This window comes from Globicephala melas, chromosome 5 (genome assembly GCF_963455315.2).
Source record: "Globicephala melas chromosome 5, mGloMel1.2, whole genome shotgun sequence".
Lineage (NCBI taxonomy): Eukaryota > Metazoa > Chordata > Mammalia > Artiodactyla > Delphinidae > Globicephala > Globicephala melas.
Genome location: NC_083318.1, coordinates 122,104,052 through 122,126,739, shown reverse-complemented (window position 1 = coordinate 122,126,739; position 22,688 = coordinate 122,104,052). Strand labels below are relative to the sequence as shown.

The 22,688-nt window shown below is 35.4% G+C and overlaps 1 protein-coding gene across 4 annotated transcripts in view; it reads right to left on the bottom strand.

Moving 5' to 3' along the window:
- The window catches only part of DNAJB14 (DnaJ heat shock protein family (Hsp40) member B14), a 46,482-nt gene that overhangs the window by 14,825 nt on the left and 8,969 nt on the right, over positions 1–22,688 (bottom strand). For 2 of the 4 annotated variants that reach the window (XM_060299760.1, XM_030865597.3), the window contains exons 2-4: positions 16,146–16,221; positions 15,729–15,900; positions 9,185–9,330 (exon numbers count right to left, since the gene is read on the bottom strand). In XM_060299760.1, the coding sequence (XP_060155743.1) occupies positions 9,185–9,330; positions 15,729–15,883 (301 nt within the window). In that variant the 5' untranslated portion in view covers positions 15,884–15,900; positions 16,146–16,221. The remainder of the gene's footprint in view (positions 1–9,184; positions 9,331–15,728; positions 15,901–16,145; positions 16,222–22,688) is intronic. The other 2 variants (XM_030865596.2, XM_030865599.2) reach the window with 2 other exon arrangements.

Here is a 22,688-nt window from a genome sequence, read left to right as displayed (position 1 = left end):
TGTTGTTGTTGTTTTACCTATGAACGTCCAATTGCTCCAAAACCATTTGCTGAAAAGGCTATCTCTTCTCCACTGAATTTGCACCTTTGTCATACTGTATGGGTTCCCTGCCCTGTTCCATTGATCTATGTGTCTATCCCTCTCCCAATATTACACTGTTTTGCTAACTGTAGCTATAAAGTAAGTCCTAAAATCAGGTACACTAATTACTCCTACTCCTTACCTTTAATGAACCATTTTTATTAATTCAGGTTCTTTGTATTTCCATATGAGTTTTAGAATAAACTTGCTCTTATCTACAAAGAAGTCTTGTTAGGATTTTGACAGGAACTGTATTAAATGTGTTTATCAATTTGGGGAGTCTTGACATCTTTACTACCATGTCCTTCAATCCATGAACATGATATATCATTCCATTTATTTAGATACTCTGATTTCTTTCATTAGTATTGTATAGCTTTCAACATACAAATCTTATACAAGTTTTGTTAAATTTACAGCTAAGTATTTCTTGTGTGTGTGTGATTGTAAACAGTAATGTATTTTTAATTTCAGTGTCTACATGTTCACTACTAGTATATAGAAATACGCTAAATAGAAATTGATTTTTTTTTTTTTTTTTTTTTTTTTTGCGGTACGTGGGCCTCTCACTGTTGTGGCCTCTCCCGTTACGGAGCACAGGCTCCGGACGCACAGGCTCAGCGGCCATGGCTCACAGGCCCAGCCGCTCCGCGGCATGTGGGATCCTCCCGGACCAGGGCACGAACCCGTGTCCCCTGCATCGGCAGATGGACCCTCAACCACTGCGCCACCAGGGAAGCCCTAGAAATTGATTTTTGTATGTTTATCTTGTACCCTGAAATCTTGCAGGATTCACTTATTAGTTCTAGGAGTTTTTATTTTTTTTGGTACATTCCATGGGTATTTTATACATGATCATGTTATTTGCAAATAGGGACAGTTTGATCTCTTCCTTTCCAATCTGTGTGCCTTTTATTTCCTTCTCTCACCTTAATGCACTGACTAGAATTTCCAACACTATGTTGATTAAGAGTGGTGAAAGGGGACATTCTTGTTTGTTCCCAGTGTTAGGGGGAAAGCATTAAGTCTTTCACTGTTAAGTATACTGTTAACTGTAGGTTTTCCATAGTTGCTCTTTTATCAATTTGAGGCAGTTTCCTTTGGAATTACTATTTTCCTATCAGTGTTTTATTTCCTGTCAGTTTTACCATGAATGAGTGGAGAAATTTTTCAAATGCTTTTACTGCACTGACTGATAAAATAAGATTTTTCTTATTTAGCCTATTAACACAGTGGATCACTCTGATTGATATTCAAATAGTGAACCAGCTTTGCATCCTTGGAATAAACTCTACTTGGTCAGGATGTATAATTTTTTTAAAAGATTGTTTGTTTTGTTTTTTAAATAAATTTATTTATTTTATTTATTTTTGGCTGCATTGGGTCTTCGTTGCTGTGCGCGGTCTTTCTCTAGTTGCGGCAAGCGGGGGCTACTCTTCGTTGCGGTGCGCGGGCTTCTCACTGCGGTGGCTTCTCTTGTTGTGCAGCACGGGCTCTAGGCGCGCAGGCTCAGTAGTTGTGGCTCGCGGGCTCTAGAGCACAGGCTCAGTAGTTGTGGCGCACGGACTTAGTTGCTCCGCGGCATGTGGGATCTTCCCAGACCAGGGTTTGAACCCGTGTCCCCTGCATTGGCAGGCAGATTCTTACCCACTGCGCCACCAGGGAAGCCCTTAAAAGATTGTTGAATTCTGATATTTTATTAAGGATATTTGGGTTTATTCCATGAAGGATATTAGCCTGTAGTTTTCTTTTTTTTGCAGTGTCTTTGACTGGTTTTGATAGCAGTGTAATAGTTATTTTGTGAAATGGACTGGGAAATATTTCCTTCTCTTCTATTTTCAGGAAGAGACTGTAGAATTGGTTTTAACTCTTCTTGAAAAGTTTCATAGAATTCTCCAATAAGGACATCTGAGCCTGGAGATTTCCTTTTGGGAGTTTCCTAATTACAAGTTTACTTAACAGTTATAGGGCTGTTCATATTACCTACTTCAAAGTGAGTGAGTTCTGATCATTTTCAATTTTCAAAAAATTGGTTGTAAATTTATGTGTGTGGAGCTGTTCATAGTATTCTCTTACCCTTTTGATGTTTGCAGAGTTTGTATCCTTGTTTCTGATACTATTTTTGATAATAATGAATTGTCTTCTTTTTTCCCTTTGTCTGTCTGTCAATTTTATTGATCTTTTCAAACAACTAGTTCTTTTGTTTCACTGTTTTCAATTTTACTGATTTTCACTATTGTTTTTCTGTTTTCAATTTTACTGATCTCCACTCTCACCTTTATTTCCTTCCTTCTTCTTGCTTTAGGTTTACTTTGCTTTTCTTTTTCTAGTTTCATGAGGAGAAGCCTAGATGACTAAGGCTGTTCCTCTCTTCTAACACGTGCACTAAGTGTTATGTTTCCTCTTAGTGTTGCTTTAGCTGGTTCCCTCGAGTTTTTGATATGTTGAATTTTTATTCAGTTTAATGTATTTTTTAAAAATTCTCTTTGAGATTTCTTTTACCCATAGATTATTTGGAAGTGTGGTGTTCAGTTTCCAAGTGATTGAACATTTTCCAATTATCTTTCTGTTATTGACTCTATTTTGATTTCATTGTGGTCAAAGAACACACTCTGTATGATTTCAGTTTTTTAACTTGGTAGAAATTTATTTTATCATCCAGGACATGGTCTAACTTGGAGTATGTTCTGAGCACTAGAAAAGATTTGAGAGTCTGCTGTTGGGTGGAGTGTTCTATAAATATTGATTAAATCTTCTTGGGTAATAGTGGTGTTTAATTCTTTTATATTCTTGCTGATTTTCTGTCTTTTTGTTCTATCAAGTGTTGAGAGAGAGCTGCTAAAGTTTCCAACTATAATTGTGAATTTACCTATTTCTCTTTCCAGTCATATTAGTTTTTGACTTACATATTTTGCATCTGTTTTTTGGTGCATACACATTTATATTGTTATATCCCCTTGAAGGATTGTCCCTTTATCATAACATAATATCTGTGGTAATTTTTTTAGTCTAAATTCTACTTTTTCTAGTATTAATACAGCTATTCCACTTTCTTTTGATTAATGTTTACATGATATATCATTTTTCATTTCTTTACTTTCAGCCTGTCTATATTGCTATAAATGCAGTGAGTTTCTTATAGGTAACATATAGTCGAGTCATATATTTTTAATTCACTCGGCCGATCTGTCTTTTAATTGATATATTCAGATCATTTACATTTATATGTTAACTACTGATAAGTTAGAGCTTATGTCTACCATTTTATTTTTTGTTTTCTGTTCTGTTTTCTTTTCCCTAACTTCCTGGGAGTTATGTGAACATGCTTTTTGGAATTCCATTTTGATTTATCTAGTGTTTTCTGACTCTATCTCTTTGTACAGTTTTTCAGTGGTTGTTCTAGATATTACATTATATATACATAACTTACCACAGCCTACTAATATCATCACTTTGCTAGTTCAAGTGTACTGTGAAATCCTTACTTCTACTTCTCTTTACTTTCCTTTGTTCTTCCCCATTTATAATGTAACTGCCTTATGTATTTTCTCTACATACATTGAGAACCACATCAGATAATATTAAAATTTTTGCTTCAAATGTCAAACATAATTTAGAAATTCAAGAGAAGCAAAGTATATTGCATTTACCCATATTTTTGCTTATGCTGTCCTTTCTTCCTTCTTGATATTTCAGATTCCTTTTTTTTATTATTTCCTTTTGTTTAGAAATTTTCCTTTAGCTATTCTTTTAGGGTATGTCTGCTAATGACAAATTCTATTACTTTTCCTTCATCTGAAAATATCTTGATTTCCCCTTCATTCCTGAAAGATATTTTTGCTGGGTATAGAATTCTGGGTTGATAGTTTCTTTTCTTTCAGTATTGAAAACTGTGCCACTTCTTCCTGGCCTGCATGATTTCAGATGTGAAATTCACTGTCATTTGAATTGCTTTGCCCCTATAGGTAAGGTGTCACTTCTCTTTTGCTGCTTTCAAGGTTTTTTCTTTATCTTCAGTAGTTTGACTATGATGTGTCTTGGTGTGGATTTCACTGGGCTTATCTTTTTGGAGTTCACTCAACTTCTTAAATTATGGAAGTTTATATCTTTTGTCAAGTATTTGAAGTTTTCAACCTTTATTTTTTTTTAGTACTTTTTCAGCTATGCCCTCTTTCTCCTCTTCTTCTAGGAAACATATAAGAATGTGAAATCTTTTGTTATAGTCTCACTTGTACGTGAGGTTATGTTCCTTTTTTCTCTTTCAGTCTATTTTCTCCACTGTTCAGACTGAATAATGTCCATTTTTCTATTTTCCAGTTCACTGATTTTTTTTCCTCTGTTATTCTGCTGTTTATGCTATTCATTACTAGTTTCATTTTGGTTTTGCAGTTTTAATTTATAGAATTTCTATTTGATTCTTTATACCTTTTGTTTATTTGCTCTGACTTTCTATTTCTTTGCTGAGACTTTTATTCTAAATGTTTCAAGCATATCTGTAATAGCTCATTGAAGCATTTTTATGATGGATGCTTTAAAGCCTTTGTTAGGCAATTCTAACTCTTCTGTCATCTTCATGTGCATTTCTATTGATTGACTTTTTAAATTTGATTTGAAGTGTTCCTAATGTTTAGTATGGTAAGTGATTTTCAATTCATTTGTGATCATTTGAGGTATTATCTTATAAAGCTGTCGACCTTTCTAAAGCTTCTGTTTTAATTGTCCTGTTTGGTACAGGAAGTGAGGATACCATCTTGTTACTCCAAGGTGGGAGCAGAAGTTGAGGTTTCCCCCTTGGCCTCTGATGACGTCTGAAAGAAGAGGCTCCTCATCACTGATGGGCAGGGATGGGATTTCCAGTCCCCAGTCAAGCCTCCACTGATATCTCTTTGGCTGGAAAGAGGAGGGGTGCCTCATTATTGCTCCCCAGGTGGCTTTAATGACACCACAATGATATGGCTTTGCTTACCTCTGGATGGCAGTGAAATTCCAGGCCACTTATAACACTACCCCGGGTGGTGGGGGAGAGGAAGGGATACCTTGTTACTGCTGGTAGCAGTGGAAGTAACAGCTCCCTACTCAATCTTCTCTGTTACCACCCCAGTTGGGAGGGTAGGGCATCTCATTACAGCCTGGAGAGGGTGACAGTATAGGTTCTCAGCCTCTGCTGGTGTGGGTGTGGGTGGGGCCACAGTTTTTTCTGTGGTATTTGGCTGCGGTAGAACGGCTACTGCTTAAAAGTTTTCTGTCTTGCTATGTTGCCCCTTTCCGAGTTGTCTGGCTAAAGACAGCAGGCCTTTCTTGGGAATTGTTTGTCTGTGCTCATTGGTGTTTCTGGGTTATCTGCTTCTCCAGCACCCAGCCTAAGACATAAAAGGCAAAATGCAACCCAAGCAACACACTGCCGTGTTGTTCTTTGGGTCCCAAGGTCCTTAGCTGGTCTACCTTCTTCCCTCTATGTTTCAGTTTCCTTATGTTTGTTTTATTTTATAACTAATATCCAGTTGCACTTTAGTGTGAGGAAGAGGGAAAAGTATATCTCTTCCATCTTCCTGAAAGTGGACGTTGTCACTGACTTTTTTTTTTTTTTTTTTTTTTTTTGCGGTACACAGGCCTCTCACTGCTGTGGCCTCTCCCATTGCGGAGCACAGGCTCCAGACGCGCAGGCTCAGCGGCCATGGCTCACGGGCCCAGCCGCTCCACGGCATGTGGGATCTTCCCGGACCGGGGCATGAACCCGTGTCCCCTGCACCGGCAGGCGGACTCTCAACCACTGCGCCACCAGGGAAGCCCGTCACTGACTTTTAAATCACTTCCCTCATTCTCATATCCAAGTTTCTGCCATCTTCTCTCTTCACTAACCGTAGAAATCATACACACCTTGTGTAAACTCTTAATTCTCAGCAATTATATGATGGCTTCTCCAATTACTCATTAATTCTACTTTATCTTTCTGACTTTTCTTCAGACATCTTTATTCTATGTTTTGAATTTAATTACATTCAGTCTTCTGGGAGATCCTGGGTAAATCAGTTAATCTCTCTGAGCCTCAATTTTCTTATTTGTGAAAGAATGACACTGGTTCCCCTCTATTTCAGAAGATTGTTAATAAGCATTAAATTTTTAAAAATAGGAATGAAAAAACTATAAAATGCTTGTCAAATGTTAGGTATTACCATTATTCCAAATGTTCTGTGTGAGTCTTGTCTCCTCTTCAAAAATTACAAATTCTTTGAGTAAGAGGATATCTCATATTTTCTTACTGTATATCTCTCAGAATTAGCCCATAGGGTAGAACTGATATCTCTGTTCTTATAGATTCACTCTAGATGTTAAGAATATTGAACTACCAAACCTAACACAGGCAGTAGCATCTGATCCATTATTATTTATCAAGCAAACATATAAACAGCTAATCAATGCCCTTGTCATTATATTCAAGTATATGTAAACAGGCACATGTACTATTCAAATAGACTCTGAAATACGTGGGAGACTTTGAAGGTCAAGGTAGACTGGGCATGTTTTGAAGATATCCACATCAGACAGAAGAAAAGGGATCCATTTGATTCAAATATTTTTTTAAGGTACGTTTATATATACTATGCAAGTCACTGTCCAGATGTAAATAAAATATTCTCTGCTTTGAGAAACTCACAAACCTAACTAAAGAACAAAGAAAGAGCTACATGAAGTTAAGAGTTCATTTAGTCTACTCTCTCTCTTTTTTTTTTTTTTTTTGCGGTACATGGGCCTCTCACTGCTGTGGCCTCTCCCACTGCGGAGCACAGGCTCTGGACGCGCAGGCTCAGCGGCCATGGCTCATGGGCCCAGCCGCTCCGCAGCATGTGGGATCCTCCTGGACCGGGGCACGAACCCGCGTCCCCCGCATTGGCAGGCGGACTCTCAACCACTGCGCCACCAGGGAAGCCCCTAGTCTACTCTCTTTGATAGTAAACTTTTATTTTTAAAGTTTTACAAAACACACAAATGAAAATATCTCTTCTATCTAATTTAATTCCGTAACCAATTATCTCCTCTTTTTCTATTCTTGAAAGATATAAAAAACAAGTGGTTTCCATTTTCTGTAAAAAGTATTTTGGCAATTACAGAGCAATAAATCTATACTTACCTCTCATATAAACAAAAAACTATAGTTTTTACTTAGAATAAACAGCTTGGTATCCCAAACACAGAAATTTAGATCAAATGCTTAAAAATAAAATAAGACGATTCAGAAGGTAATGAAAAGGTCCTATGCGTTGAATGAATGAAACCTGCCATTTCTGTGTGCTGACACACTAGCAGTAATATTTTCTAATTAACTACCTTTGCTCACCAAGCATCTCTGGCTTACAATCTGGGTTTTCTTTTCTTTATTTTTTTTAGCCATGCCACGCGGCACGTGGAATTCACAGACCAGGGATCGAACCCGGGCCCCCTGCAGCGGAAGCGTGGAGTCTTAACCACTGTACTGCCAGGGAAGTCCCAACAATCTTGGTTTTCTATGTAGTTTCCACTCAATGAAATATGGGTTCATCAACCACCACCCTATTATGATCCTCTTTGGAGTTAATAAATTGGCATTCTGACTTACAAATAACCCCCTATGTATTGAATAATGTGCGCCTTTCCTCTAGAGATGAATCACCGCCAAGCATGTTGATAAATATTAAGTTTCTAGTTTTGCAAAGTGTAGTATTAGACTCTGAAATGTACCACACCAGAGAACAATCACCTTTGTTAAACTCCTCTAAGTGTCTGTGTGGGGTGACATATATGTTGCTCACCTCTTCAAAACACAACACAGCCTGTAAAATATTGGTAGGTTCACTTACTGTTATTCTAAGACCGATAATGCTAACACGACTTCAATACAGAAATGGGAGAAAGAAGCAGTTAAATGTCTTTAACATTAATGAAGAATTAATACTGAAATCATCTAACAGATCACAAACATGCAAATAACTCACTGCCGAATGTGTTTAGACATCTTAAAAACACAAAAAATTTTAAATTAAATGATTTTAATTCAGAAAGTGAAAAAAAGGTTTTTAACTTTGGGGGGGAATATGTGCTAAAGTTAGTGTTTTTGAGTAAAGCAGCTTTTCCGATGCTTTCAACACACCACTTCTAATCTAAGGAGACAGAGAAGGCTCTCACTGTCACAGGGACGGTCTACTTTCGCCAGCACCACTTTGGCAGCTGCTTTTACTGGAAAATATTAATAATCCCCAAATGTATTTTGCTTGCCAACTTCTTTTAAAAAATGAAACTGTTTTGCAAACAATTTTAACAGTATTTTTATGAATGACAATTGAGTCGTCTATCTTTTAGGAACATTTAAAATGATTATCTCCTTCCTGTTATTCCAAGACCCCGGCATTTCACTGTAAACATCATACATTGGCTTTATGAATGCCAAATTCACAAGAACAAATAATCGCAAATTTAAGCATTTTCCTATGAATCAGAAGTTAACTATTATGAATAAATTGTAATAAACATGAATTATAAAATCAGTTCTCTCACACTTATTTACTAAATTGGCAAAAAAACTGAAATAATAAGAAAGAAAATGAAGAAAATATTAGCCAAGAGAAAAGAAACATTCTTGAAAAAAAAATCACAGTAGTTAGAACTACATATAAAATATGCAAAAATTGGCCAGAGTTAACAGAAATAGAAGAATACTGGACAAATAGTGATTCCAAGTAATTTCTCAATTCTAGACAGTCTCTAATATCTTAAAAACTCATAAAAAATATATTGCTTTTAGTTCTTTTAGAACCAGCTGGTAACATGCTAGAAGCTCATGCATAATCATCACACTACTTGTGTGTAGTAAACTAGAAGGCATGCACGCGTATCTAGGAAAGTTACTTAGAACTTTGCCAAAACTGACATGTTGCTTTTGTGAAGCCAAACAGCATTTGTTTGGCTCTTGGTATAACAAGTTAACAGTGAAGTTTTAAAGGATTTTGAGGAGGCTTGCTTATGCTGGCCTCTAAATGCACCAGTCTAAAGGCAGAATTTAATATTCTAAAACACTGTAAAATGGATTCTGAAAAGGGCTTAGAAAATTGCTTTAAAAGGTTTACTTTACTTTTAAAAGCATCTGTTGCTCCAGGTGCATGGTTTTTGTCTGGATGAAACTTCAAAGCAAGCTTTCTATAAGCTTTTTTCAAATCTTCATCACCAGCATCTTTGGTAACTCCAAGTACTTCATAGTAATTTTTACATTTGTTTATGCTGTGAACAAGAGAATGTGTTACATTGTAAGTAAACTTCAACGAAGAGCTTCGAGTAATACCTCTATTTTTTAATTTACTAGAATAGTATAAAGAACTGTCTGTGGACTGTTTTCTCGACATCAAGTTATAGTTTATCCATTAAGGGTTATTGCTCCATTCTCTTTTTCAATCACAGACCATTTTTCCAACCTCTCCCAACCTAAGAAGAATTGACCATAAGAATGTCCTTGGTGCAATTTATCACAACTACACAGAAGCAAAGCAAAGCTCATAACAAATGTGGATGAAGGACAGAGCACACACTGTAACTAAAAGGAGAGAGTAAGAACAATTTTATAGTACTCTTAAGTGCATAAATAAATTCCAAAACTCCTCGCAAGTATGTCACAGCTAAAGATTAATGTGCATTGCATTCCAAGAGTTTTATTGTTGCATAATGTAACCTAACCAAATATCAAAGCAACAGTTTAGTGCATGTAGGCAATTACAGTACCCTATGGCTTCAATGTCAAGGCAAGTTAATTCAGCTAGGCAATGATAAAGAAAATTCATTTGTGTCAGTCTCTATGAAAGATAAAATCTCATAATAAAATACATCATGGACTCAAAAATATTTGTTACACCTGATTTTCATTATGATGAACATACTCTTAATGATTACTTACATGTTTATAACCCTAAATATGGGTTTATAACCCTAAAAACATGTTTATAATCCTAAATATATTTAAGCCCAGAGTCTTTGAAGTATGTTAGGAAAAGAAATACTCTGAATGGAGCAGAGAATACTAATCCTTTTGTATGCTAACATTGTCCCATGGCCTAAAAATTTTTCTTCACTAAAATACAGCTACATTTTAAATATTTTTTGTTGAGTACTATATAACTTTAAATGTGTTCCATGTATGAGAGCCCTGATGACAGAAGTAGTAAGAAGTAAAAGGATCTGAGGCACAATTGTTCCCTGACAGCTAAAGAACTGCAAAGGCTGACTTGAAATTTTCAGAGAAAAGAGACAAGATTGATCTTATTTCGCTACTAAACCTATTAGCCATCGCAGTGCTTGGTACATGATGGGTTCTCAGTAAATATTTATGGAATAAATGAACCTTAGCTCTCCTTTCATAATGAAAGCATTCATCATTTGTTATATGAACAAGGGGAAAAAAAGAACACACTGAAAATATTATAGAATTTTTTAATAATCACAACAAAAATCTGTTAGGCTTCTTCAGAGTAATAATAATTAAAATTAGATTTTTCTACTTTAGATACTTAATAAATATGAACACAAGTCAATATTATTTCATAAACATGACATTTCCTTTATTTAGTCAATAATATTTATTGCGCATGAACTACGTCCCAGGGCACTTGAGATCTGTTAGAGAACAAAACAGAGAATGATCACTGCCTGTGTAGAGACTCATTCTCCTAGATATGTTAAGAAACTATGTGATAGAAAAAAAAGAGAAGAACGACATGTACAGAACACCTACTGTGTGTCAGGCACATATCCACAACCCCATATCCATGTTCCAACATCCATAAAGTTCTGAAAAATGGAAGTTATTCTATAACTAACTTGACTGCAAAAACCTGACCTGGACTTTCAGAGGCAAAATTTCAAAGGCAAAACTGAACTGATGTGAAGCTGCTATAGAGTCTTCATTTATCACATTCAAGTGTAATATCTGTACCTTTTGCTGCAGGAATGGCACTATTAGGTTAGGGCTGCTTACCAGACCCTGCTAAGACATTATGTAATTTATAACATATGCTCCTTATTACTTTTCGAAAATATGAAGATCTCGAGTTCCAAACTACATCTGGTCCACAAAAATTTCACGTAAAGAATCGTAGAATCTTATTATGCTGATTATTTTATACAAATTATCTCATTTACTCCTCATTAGGTAGATACTATTCCTATTTAACCAATGAGGAAATCAAGGCTTCGAGTGGTTATGTAAATTGCCAAATGTCATATAACCAAGTAACAGATGGAAACCAGAATTTATTTCTTCAACAAAAATTTACTGAATATCCACTTTCTGCTAGATGCTGTTTCAGACACTATAGTGGTAAATAAAGCAGTCAAAAATTCCCTCCTCACATTAAATTTACAATTGGGAGAGAGACAAGCAATTAACAAATATAGAAGTAAACTACGAAGTACATCATATGACATCATATGGTGATAATATATTTAGAGAAAAATGAAGTGGCAAAGGGAAGGAGTGAATGGAAAGAGAGGCCTGCTATTTTAAATAGGGCGATTAGGAAAGGCCTCACAAGTGAAGCTTCAATCCTCAGTTTGTCTGACTTGAAAATCCTGCTGTCTCAGAATCAGAATAAAGAAGAAAAGGAGCCCATTCAGACTCCAGACCAACCAACCACTTCCTTCTATTTGCTCTTCTAATCAGTGTTTAAACAGATTCTCTGTTGGTTTTGGTGCCCCAAACATGCCTTCTCTGCCTCTCTTCTTGTTTAGTTAGTTTCTACAACGTCTTCAGAACTCAGCTGAGCTCTTCCTTTTCTCAAGAACTCAGATTCCTCAAGACTAAGTTTGGTGACCCTCTTATATTCTCCCAAAGCTCTCTGAATTTAGCCCTATCCCAGCAATTATCTTAAATGTACCACAGCTATCAGTTTACAGGTTCGCCTACTTTTCCAGACTATTAGGCCCCTTGAAGGCAGGGATTGTGTCTTGTTCACTGTATGTGTTGAATGGATGGATGACTAGTACAATTTGAGGGCAGAAATGGTGAAGATCTAAAAGTCATTTTTGGACCAAAGATAGTAAGTGCTGTAAGAAAAATATAGTTGGCACCAAAAAATCAATTTGGAATAGAAGACTGTGGGACAAGGACCAGAGCTAAAAATATGACAGACACTATCTGAACACAAAAGACAAAAGGCAGTGATAAACAAAACACTGAACAATCCTAAAGTCATTACTACTTGCTTTGAATGCGTAAGATGTTTCCTTATGCACCAGATTAATCCTATAAAATTATTTTGTTGATTATTTCCTGAGCACAAAAGGCTAGGCAATAGAAAAGGGCAGTCTAGGAGAGGGCTGCTGGATAGTATAGGGAAATTAGGTTGGAATTCACCTTCTAGAGATTCACCAGTCTTCTAGAGATGGGTCATAAAGCTAAGTACTGTCACAAAGAGAAAAAAGGTAGGAAAAACAATTATTTCACTAACTCTTAGCCGTATCTAGCTCTACCATATCTTCCTTGCACTGAATTTTTCATCATATATTAGAGAAGAAATTCTTTGAGAAGCTAGCAGAGAGGTATAAAGTCAACATTACCAATGGACAAGCTGTAGAGTACATATCTCAAGTAATGCTACAAATATACTCATTTACTTAATTTTTCACACCTAAATGAGAAATTACCATTCACAAATTAATTTTATTCTATATATTGTTCATTATACTCCTGTTCACCAACTAACTGCATTTGTCACATTTTTTTATAGTTCGCTCCTTACTGAAAGATTCAAACCTTCTTCACCATCCTCACCAAAGAATAAAAAAAGAAGGAAGGAAGGAAGGAATGAAAGGAGGAAGGAAGGAATGAAAGGAGGAAGGAAGGAAGAAAGAAAAAAGAAAAGAAAAAAGAGGTAATCTATTACCTGCCCTGGAAGAAAATATTGTGCAAAAAGGCCGGAAAGATATGTCTGGGAGCTCAACAGGGGAGATGTATGCATGGCTCAACTTTTATGTCTTCCTTTATGTGTGAGAAAGCATTCTGGCCGTGGAAGGAGGGGTTTCTTTCTATTCTTTTTTTCATATATTATAGATGATTTTTAAATAAACTTCAAATTTAATTGGTGTTTAGGAAAATAATTCTTTACTGCTGAGACAAAGGATTATTTATTTTATAAATTTAGCACAATGGTTTATTTTCTTTTCATTTAAAGAACTACAGCTTAAATCCAGTCCTAATGAAATCCCCATAATTCAAATAATTTTAACAGTTATACAGAAGTGTTCCTAATTGATAAATATAATGATGGCCAGTTAATGATTTCTCACTGATCTTGTAAATTTTTAAAATAAAAGATGGGCTTTTTTTCTATGAGATATTAAAAGTCTCTTTAAATTAGATCCAGGACACCTTTTGCTCTGTAATTTTTCAATATATTTCAATGCAAAGACAACAAACAGTGCTTAGTTTCACAGAATATGAGTTTTTACAAAGCTACACACTTTTTCTTCAGTCTTACTGTAACCTAGCTCTTACTTATGCAATGGATGCAGTATTATTGCATGGCTTCTCCCATTGAGCCAAACTGTCACTGGGTAACTTGTCTGCATAATCGTGCTAACCAAGATAACATGGCTTTCTTCAGAAAAATCCCCTGTGTATAGATAAAACAAAAACATACAGCATGTAAGTGTTTGCTGGTGATCTGTTACCTCACTAAAGTGACACTTGCAAAGGCTAGTATAACGAGTAATTGTTACATGAATAGCTAAGCAACTCTTACTCAGTATAAGGTACCAAGAGAAATACTTTGAATAACTTAGGGGTTCTATTAAAGAATGTTCTGATCTTATTTATCCCCAAAGGACAAAAACTTCATTTATTTAATTTAAAAAAGGTATGCTAAAATTATTGATAAGAGAAACAATCCCTAATACAGGTATACTACTAAGCTAATACTTGTACTCCATAAAAATTCAGTATCAAACTTGGCTGGGTCCACAGTGCTAGCCAGCAATCCTCCCATTCCATCTGCCTTTCCCCTCTGCAAATATTCTATACCTTTACCACTCTTCTCAAGCTTTCAATCTCATCTCTTTTCTTCTAACTGTCAGAGGATAACTTCAACTCCAATTTCATAGAGAACACAGACCCAAAAGACAGGAACTCCCTCAACATTTTATTTCCATCTGTCCAATTCTGGCCATATACAAAGGGGATCTGCACCCACTATCATCTTTCATCTTTCACACAATTCACTCTATTTAGGTCTTTTACTGAGAACAAGTTCTCCCAGTAAAAAGTAATTTCTACAAGAAAATAAAATTTGTTTTTGGAGAGATGTGCTTTCCTGAAACACATTTCAGCACACTGTTTAATTAAAGGTTTGTCTTAAAGAAATTCAAAAGCAAGTCTCTCATTTATTCACTTATCTCACTTATTCAGCCACCTCTGACACAATACTACTGTTATAAAAGTCATTAGCAAGATTATTTATAATTCTCAAAGTACTTCACTACCATTCAGGCTAATCAAATATCCTTTACCATGATTATGGAGTCTTTGTTTCTTATTGTGGTCACACAGATAAAATGTTACATTCAAGCTTTAGCGTCTGAATATTTATGAAGAAAAGCAAAATATAAATACATTGATACTTGATTTAAAAATAACTTCAATTCCAAATTATGGTGAGTAAAAAAGAATTAACTAAAAATAAGAATGGGAAAAAAAGGGTGAAAAAAGAAAGAAAATAAGATTAAAAGAGAAATAGGTAAGAAAGGGCAAAAGAGAAAGAAAACTAGCTTTACCTACTTTTCACTTAAGCTAGTTCACTGTACTATTCACTCTCTATGTTGAATTATCCGATTAATCACTGTTCAGAGTCCTTCATCCTTATACTTTAGTTTCCTTAGACAGCAATTTCAGTACAACATCAATACAGTTTCCTTAAGCTACAGCAGGAGACCATAACAGTATTTTCTCTAGTGTTTCATATTCAGAAGTTCATTTTCTTTCCAGAAAATCTTTTCGTAATTATAAAATTAATAAAGTCAATCTCCAAAACCCAGTTCATAATTTTCCAATTCTACCTAATTCTTCTGCTTTAAGTAGAAGTGTATCATGAAGTAAAACTAAAACACTGAGACAGAATGATCAGAGTAAGAAAAATATTAAAAGGAGAGGACATTATAGTGTTTGCATATGTATAAAGATAGCCTTAAAGAAAGAATATAAACAGAAAAAAAACTATCCTTCATTAATATAAGTAGGAAATTGAAAATGCTGCTGCAGTTGCCCTCAATCTTCTTCTCATATGAAATTCTCCTGCTTTCATATATATACATATATATATGACAAAACAATTCTTTACCCTCTTTCAATATTGTTATCTAAACACTGTACTGTGTCAAAAATTGAAACAATTTGCCTCAAAAAATTTCTTTCTGTAAGTAGCTTTGTGGCTTATAGTTACTTTAAAAGATGGAAACTTCCAGAGTTGGTAATTTACAGACTGATTTTATAAAGAATATAAAGCATAAGACACCCAGAGTTCAATTCCTCAATGTCTGTTCTGCTACTGAATTATAATCCAAACCCATTTTTTAGGTGTTACGACATTAAACTTATATTAGTATCAGTTATAATGGACACATAAGTTATTTATTCCTACCTGAGAACTCCATCTACTTGGTCTTTGGTGTAGCCTTTTCCACTTTCACCACTACCAGAGTAGCTGTCCTTTGTGCAGTTAGGCTTGCTATGATCACTACTACCTGACGGTTTTCGGCAATGAGGGCTATTTCCAGCAGTGCTTCCATTTTTCATAATTATTTCCAATAGCGCTGTGGAAAGATACAGAAAGCATACTATCTCTGTTTACATACACATGGTCTTGAGAAAAAAGTTATAAAGCTGACAAATTGTGTACTTCAGAAAGATACACCATAGGGTCTTTTAAAATAAATAGCAAGCATTCCCTTATGTACTTAGCTGTTGACAGACTACCGATCACCATTTAGAAGTAGAATATTAAGAAGTTTAATGTTAGTAACTCAAAATTACTATCATCCAATAACTTATGACATACTTTTATTTGTCACATCATGGTGAAACTGCAGAATACCAAAGAAAAAGATAGTCCTTAAAGTAGCCAATGAGATTACCTAAAAAGAAACAGAAATTAGACTTCCTATTTATTTCTCAGCAGCAACAATGGCAGCTAAGTGAGTAATATCTTCAAAATACTTAGGGAGAATAACTGTCAACTTGAGTTCTGCACTAATTTTCTGAAAATTAGATAAGATTAAAATAAAAACATTTTTCAAACAAACAAAAACTGAGAAAATTTACCTCTAAGATTTCACTAGAAGATACTTAAAATACATATTTTGAACAAAAGGAAAATGCTTGCAGACAGGCTGAGATGTAAAAGGGAATGGACATCATGAGGTCTAAATACTGTGGAGCAAACACTGTGGTAATGTGTGAGTAAATCTAAACTGAGTCCATAAAGCAACAGTATATGTCTAGGATCTCCTAGAAAATACTGGAGAGGCACAGAAGAGGGTAGAGAGAATATATGAAATAAGAATGGCCATGTATATTCATAATGATTAAAGATGGGAGGGTGGGAGGGATTGATTAAACTATTCTCTCTCCTTTTGGGTATGCTTGAAACTTCCCACAATGAGTTAAAACTAAACATTGAAAAAATAAAATCAACAGAACTAAAAGGAAAAAACAGAGAAACCCACCTTGACAGTAAAAGATTTTAACACACTTTTAATCCAAAACTGACACTGGGTCGATTAAATAATTACTAAGGATACAAATGACATAAACTTCTAATTTATCAAGTTTGATCTAAGAAACATAAAGTAATTATATCCAACAAATGTGAATATTCATTCTTTACAGGCACACAAGGAATGAAAATTGACTACATTATAACTAGACCATAATATTATCCTCTTCAAATCTCAAATAATTAGTATTATAATATACTACAATCTCTGAGCAAAATGCATTTAAGTGAGAAATCAATTACAAAAATGTAACTAGATCACAAATGGCTTGGAAAGGAGAAGAGTCTAGAAAAACTCATGTATCAGAGAAACAATCATAATATAAACAAGAAAATGGAATTGAAGAAAAATGAACATACTACATATCAGATTTTGTGGGTCATCAAATGGTGCTGGCACAACTGGAGAGCTAAATGAAAAACAATGAATCTGGACCCTTCTTCACACCATACACAAAAATTAACTCAAAATAGATCACACACCTATATGTAAGAGCTAAAACTATAAAACTCTTAGAAGAAACTATAGGAGTAGATCTTTGTGACTTTGATTTAGTCCAAAATTCTTAGATTTGACAAATTAAGTAAAGTGGCAAAAGAAAAAACAGAGAAACTGGATCTTATCAAAATTGAAAACTTTTGCCCCTCAGAGAATATCATCAATAAAGTAAAAAGCCAATCCACAGAATGTGAAAAAATATTTACAAAATCATATATCTGAAAGAGACATATATCTAGAATATATAAAGGATTCTTACAATTCAATAGTAAAAGGACCAAAAACTCAATTAAAAATGGGTAAAGGATCTGAATAGACATTCTCCAAAATAGATATACAAGTGATTAATAAGTACATGAAAAGTTGCACAACGATATCCACTAGGCAAATGAAAATTAAAACTACAACGAGATACCACTTTACATCCACTAGGATGACTATCATCAACAAGATGGACAATAACAAGTGTTGGCAAGAATATGGAAAAATGGGAACCCTTATACATTGCTGGTGGTAATGTAAAATGCTATGTCCACTTTGAAAAATCACCTGGTAGTTCTTTAAAAGATTAAACATATAGTTACTATTTCACCCAACAATCTTATCCCTGGGTGTATACCCAAGAGAAATGAAAACATACATGTATACAAAAACTGGTTCACAAATGTTCATAAGAGTATTGCTCATAATAGAAAAAAGTTGAAACAATTGAAATGTCCATCAAATTATGAACAGATAAATAAAATGTGATATGTCCATATAATGGAATATTATTTGACAATTTAAAAAATGAAGTATTGATATATGCTACAACATGGATGAACCTTGAAAACATGCTAAGTGAAAAAAGCCAGTCACAAAAGACCACATATTGTATGATTCCATTTATATGGAATGTATAGAATAGGCAAATCTACAGAGACAGAAAGATCAGTTGTTGCCAAGGGTTACTGGGGAGGGAAGGATAGAATTGGGGAGAAATGAGGAGTCATTGCTAGGGAGTATGAGGTTTCTTTCTGTGATGAAGAAAATGTTCTAAAATTAATTGTTGTTATGGTTGCACAACTCTGAACCCACTGAATGGTATACTTTAATTGAATGAATTGTACGGTATGTGAGTTACATCTCAGTAAAGCTGTTATATATATATTTTTTAAAATCCAGCATTGTCATTGCCACACGGCTTGTGGGATCTCAGTTCCCCGACAAAGGACTAAACCCAGGCCACAGCAGTGAAACTGCTGAATCCTAACCACTAGACCACCAGGGAACTCCCGATAATTATTCTTAATATTTTACATATGAGAAATTTCTTCCGTATCTTTTTCCTAGCTAATGCATTCAAGAGGTCACCAAAGACATACAATATTCAGTTTTTATAACAATCTAGCTGTAGATGGTACAGAAAGGCTCTTAATTAGACACCAATCTAGTAGTTATTAACAATATAAGAATAACATATAGTTAACTTTTAACTATAGTTTAGATCATATTTAATGCAATCACATTAACCTTGAGAGCACAAGCCAGCACGGTCTAGTGGGTAGTAGTTCACAACTTTTTAATATGAAAAATTTTGTGGAAATTCTGGGAAGACAACAGCTTACATTTTAAACCTCATACATTAGAGCAATTAGATAGCAAAATCAAAACCTCATGTACAAAATCCCAAAATACAAGAAGGTGGGGACAAGCCACCAATAGTTACAAGATCTATGTGGGTAGTATCATCTGTGCAGGAAAAAGCAGAGGACAGTAACAGGGCATTTTACCAGTCCACAGAACAAAATAACTGCAAAATAGCCAACAGGGACTCTCTATGAAGCAGAGCAGGCGAAAATGAGAAAAGTGAATAAAAAGGAAAGGGTTTTGCTCACTACAGTAGCATATGATTGAAAGGGTTCACAAAAACTCTTAACGGCATCCAGTCACTACAATTCTCAAAACTAATCAGTCAAAGCTCTCCTCCAGAACAAAGTCACACCAAGGAGAAACTGCTGGGAACAGGATCCAAACTGAAGAGACAAGAGGCAATAGAAAAAAAGGAAAAGCGAAATTCCAGATAAAGTGGGGAAGGAGAAAGGAGTGAGGAGATCTTATATAGCAAGGTGACATACTTTCAAACATTACACAGAAACTGGAGAAGATCTCTGTGTATTTAGAACGGCTAACTAACTTCACATAAAAATGAATAAAAGAAAATGATAGAAGTGAAATCTGATACAAAGTTACATTAAAAAAAAAAAGAACAGGATAAATCTCTGAACACAATGAAAGCACACCACAAGACTTGCCAACAAAATAGGTAAACACTATAACCTACTATTTCTAAACAAGCTGAAAAGACTTTTAAAAATTATTCACAATACAAAAGAACAACATAAATTAGAATTAACCCCCCCCAAATTATCTACCCATAGCTTAGGTGATAAAACTCAGGAGACAAAAAGAAATGGAAAAATCAATTCAAAGAAGAAGAATTAAACTAGAAGAAACAAAGAGTTAATAAACACAACAGAACTGCTGTGTAAATGAAAGAGAACATAAAAAGTACAATTTTTTAACTAAAACAAATGAAAAAGGCAAAAAATTAGAAAGAAAATGGCAAATATCAAAGATAGTTAAAGAAGATCCAACATACATATAATGAGTTCTGAAGAAGAAAAATAAAGGAAATTAAACCAATATAACAATAATTGGAGAAAACTTTTCTGATATAAAAATAAAAACATCTGAAACCACATAATGAAAGGGCCAATCATGTACCTAAGAATACTGACCCAGAAAAACCAACATTAAGATATACTCTACTAAAATTAATTGAGCATCTAGTCAAAAAGATCAAATGGCTTATTCTCTTATAAAGAAAATCAGATTGTCATCAGACTTTGCTCATCAGTAGTACTTGCATAAAACAATAGAAATATATATTTAGATACCCAAAGAAAGAAAATTTGAATCAAGGATTTTGTATCCCTCACTAACTTCAAGCATTAAGACCCACAGCTGAACTGTTTTCCACATTCCAGAACTTAGGGAGCATAGTTCCCACAAGGCCTTCCTAGAAATCTACTAGAGAACAGGCTTTAGAAATCCAAAATTAGACATACAATGACATAAGGACTGATGGTGAACATTAAATGTACAGTGACCTATTGAGTTAAAACTGAACTACTAAAAGAGAGCACATAGTATGTAGTAATAATATGCTCTGACACTGTAGATAGGTTCAAATATTTTTTAAATGGTAGGATTCCTCTGTCTTTCCTTTTACTTGTAAAAAAAAAAAGATCATTTGTCTTCTCTTCCTTTCATTTTCATTCGGCAGCTGAAGCCTGGACCAAAGGAACTTATTGGGACCAAGGAAGCACTCATAGCCAAAAGCATGGCTAAGCCTGATAGGCCTGCACCAATGGGATCAAAAATGCAACTCATTACATACGGGGGAAAAATGAACAAATGAGTAAATTGATAATAACAGGAGCCACATTTCTTACTCTCAGAAAATGGAATTACAGGGGGCTTCCTTAGTGGCACAGTGGTTGGGAGTCCGCCAGCCTATGCAGGGGACGTGGGTTCGAGCCCTTGTCCACGAGGATCCCACATGCCATGGAGCTGCTAGGCCCATGCACCACAACTACTGAGGCTGCACTCTGGAGCCCGCAAGCCACAACGACTGAGCCCGTGCACCACAACTGCTGAAGCCTGTGTGCCTATAGTTCGTGCTCTGCAGCAGGAGAGGCCACCGCAATGAGAGGCATGCACGCCACAGCGAGCAGTGGCCCCCGCTCACCGCAGCTGTAGAGGGCCCACACACGGAAGCGAAGACCCAACACAGCCAAAAATAAATAAATAAAATAAAATTTTAAAAAAACAAAGAAAATAGAATTACAAATATGAAAACACAGAAGGTTAGAATGAACCCTGTGGACTTCAAACGGAGGTGTGTGAATCTTTGCACAGACTGCAAAATTAATATAGATTAAATTACTACAGGCATGTGTATACCCACAAACACATATAACACAGAGATATACATACATGCAACATACACACACATACATGCATTCATACATACATATATTTCTTTTTTAAGATTTATTTATTTATTATTATTATTATTTTTGGCAGCATTGGGTCTTCATTGCTGCACGCCGGCTTTCTCTAGTTGTGGCGAGAGGGGGCTACTCTTTGTTGTGGAGCGCAGACTTGTCACTGTAGTGACTTCTCTTGTTGCAGAGCACAGGTTCTAGGCGCGTGGGCTCAGTAATTGTGGCTCACAGGCTCTAGAGTGCAGGCTCAGTCGTTGTGGTGCATGGGTTTAGTTGCTCCATGGCACGTGGGATCTTCCCAGACCAGGGATCAAACCCGTGTCCCCTGCATTGGCAGGTGGATTCTTAACCACTGTGCCACCAGGAAGTCCCCATACATATATTTCTTAGCTCTACCAAGAGGACCTAGAGACAATGACATACCTGTAGCAACGAGCTTATCAAGTGTCTATATCTTAGTTTCTAAGTACCATTATCCACTAAAAAGAATCAGGACTCCTGGGGAGAGAACTGATTCCCAGGGCAGAGAAAGTAAAACGTAAGCCTGAAAACTTTTTTGTGCCAGAAAGTAAGGAAGTTCAAAGAATGATGAGGACATGTCAAAAAGACATAGCAGCCAGCTTGAAGGGGCTCCTACTGACTAAATCTGAGGCAATCTGAGCATCAAAATGAATAACGATAATAATGGATTAAATAGGAATCCATGAATCCATACTAATAAATAAAGTTAAGTGTCAACTAATAAACTGCAGAAGAAATAATGGAATAAAAAACCAACATGTGACAACCATCAGAAATTTATTCTGAAAAGAATCATCAATGGATGCTAAAAGGAGTTAGTGAAAGTTTGTTGTGGAACAGGACATTTACAGTTTCAAAGTATTTTCCCTCAAAATATTTATTAATTACAAGGGGGGGGGAAAAAGTAAGTTTAGAGTGGAGAAACCTGGTAATCACCAACTTCACCAAGTGATCAAAGTTAACCTCACCAGTAAGGACGAAATCAACATAACATGTCTCCTGATAAGTTACACTAAGAACATGGTATGCCTGCCAAAGATTCATAAGAGGAAATGTCAGCCAAACCCAAATTGAGGGAAATTCTATTAAATATCTGGTCTGCACTCATCAAAAATGCCAAGATCAAGAAAGAAAAGAGAGGGGATGTAAATTGGTACAGCTGCTATGGAGAACGGTATGGAGGTTCCTCAAGAAACTAATAATAGAGCTACCGTATGATCCAGCAATCCCACTCCCACTCCTGGGCATATATCC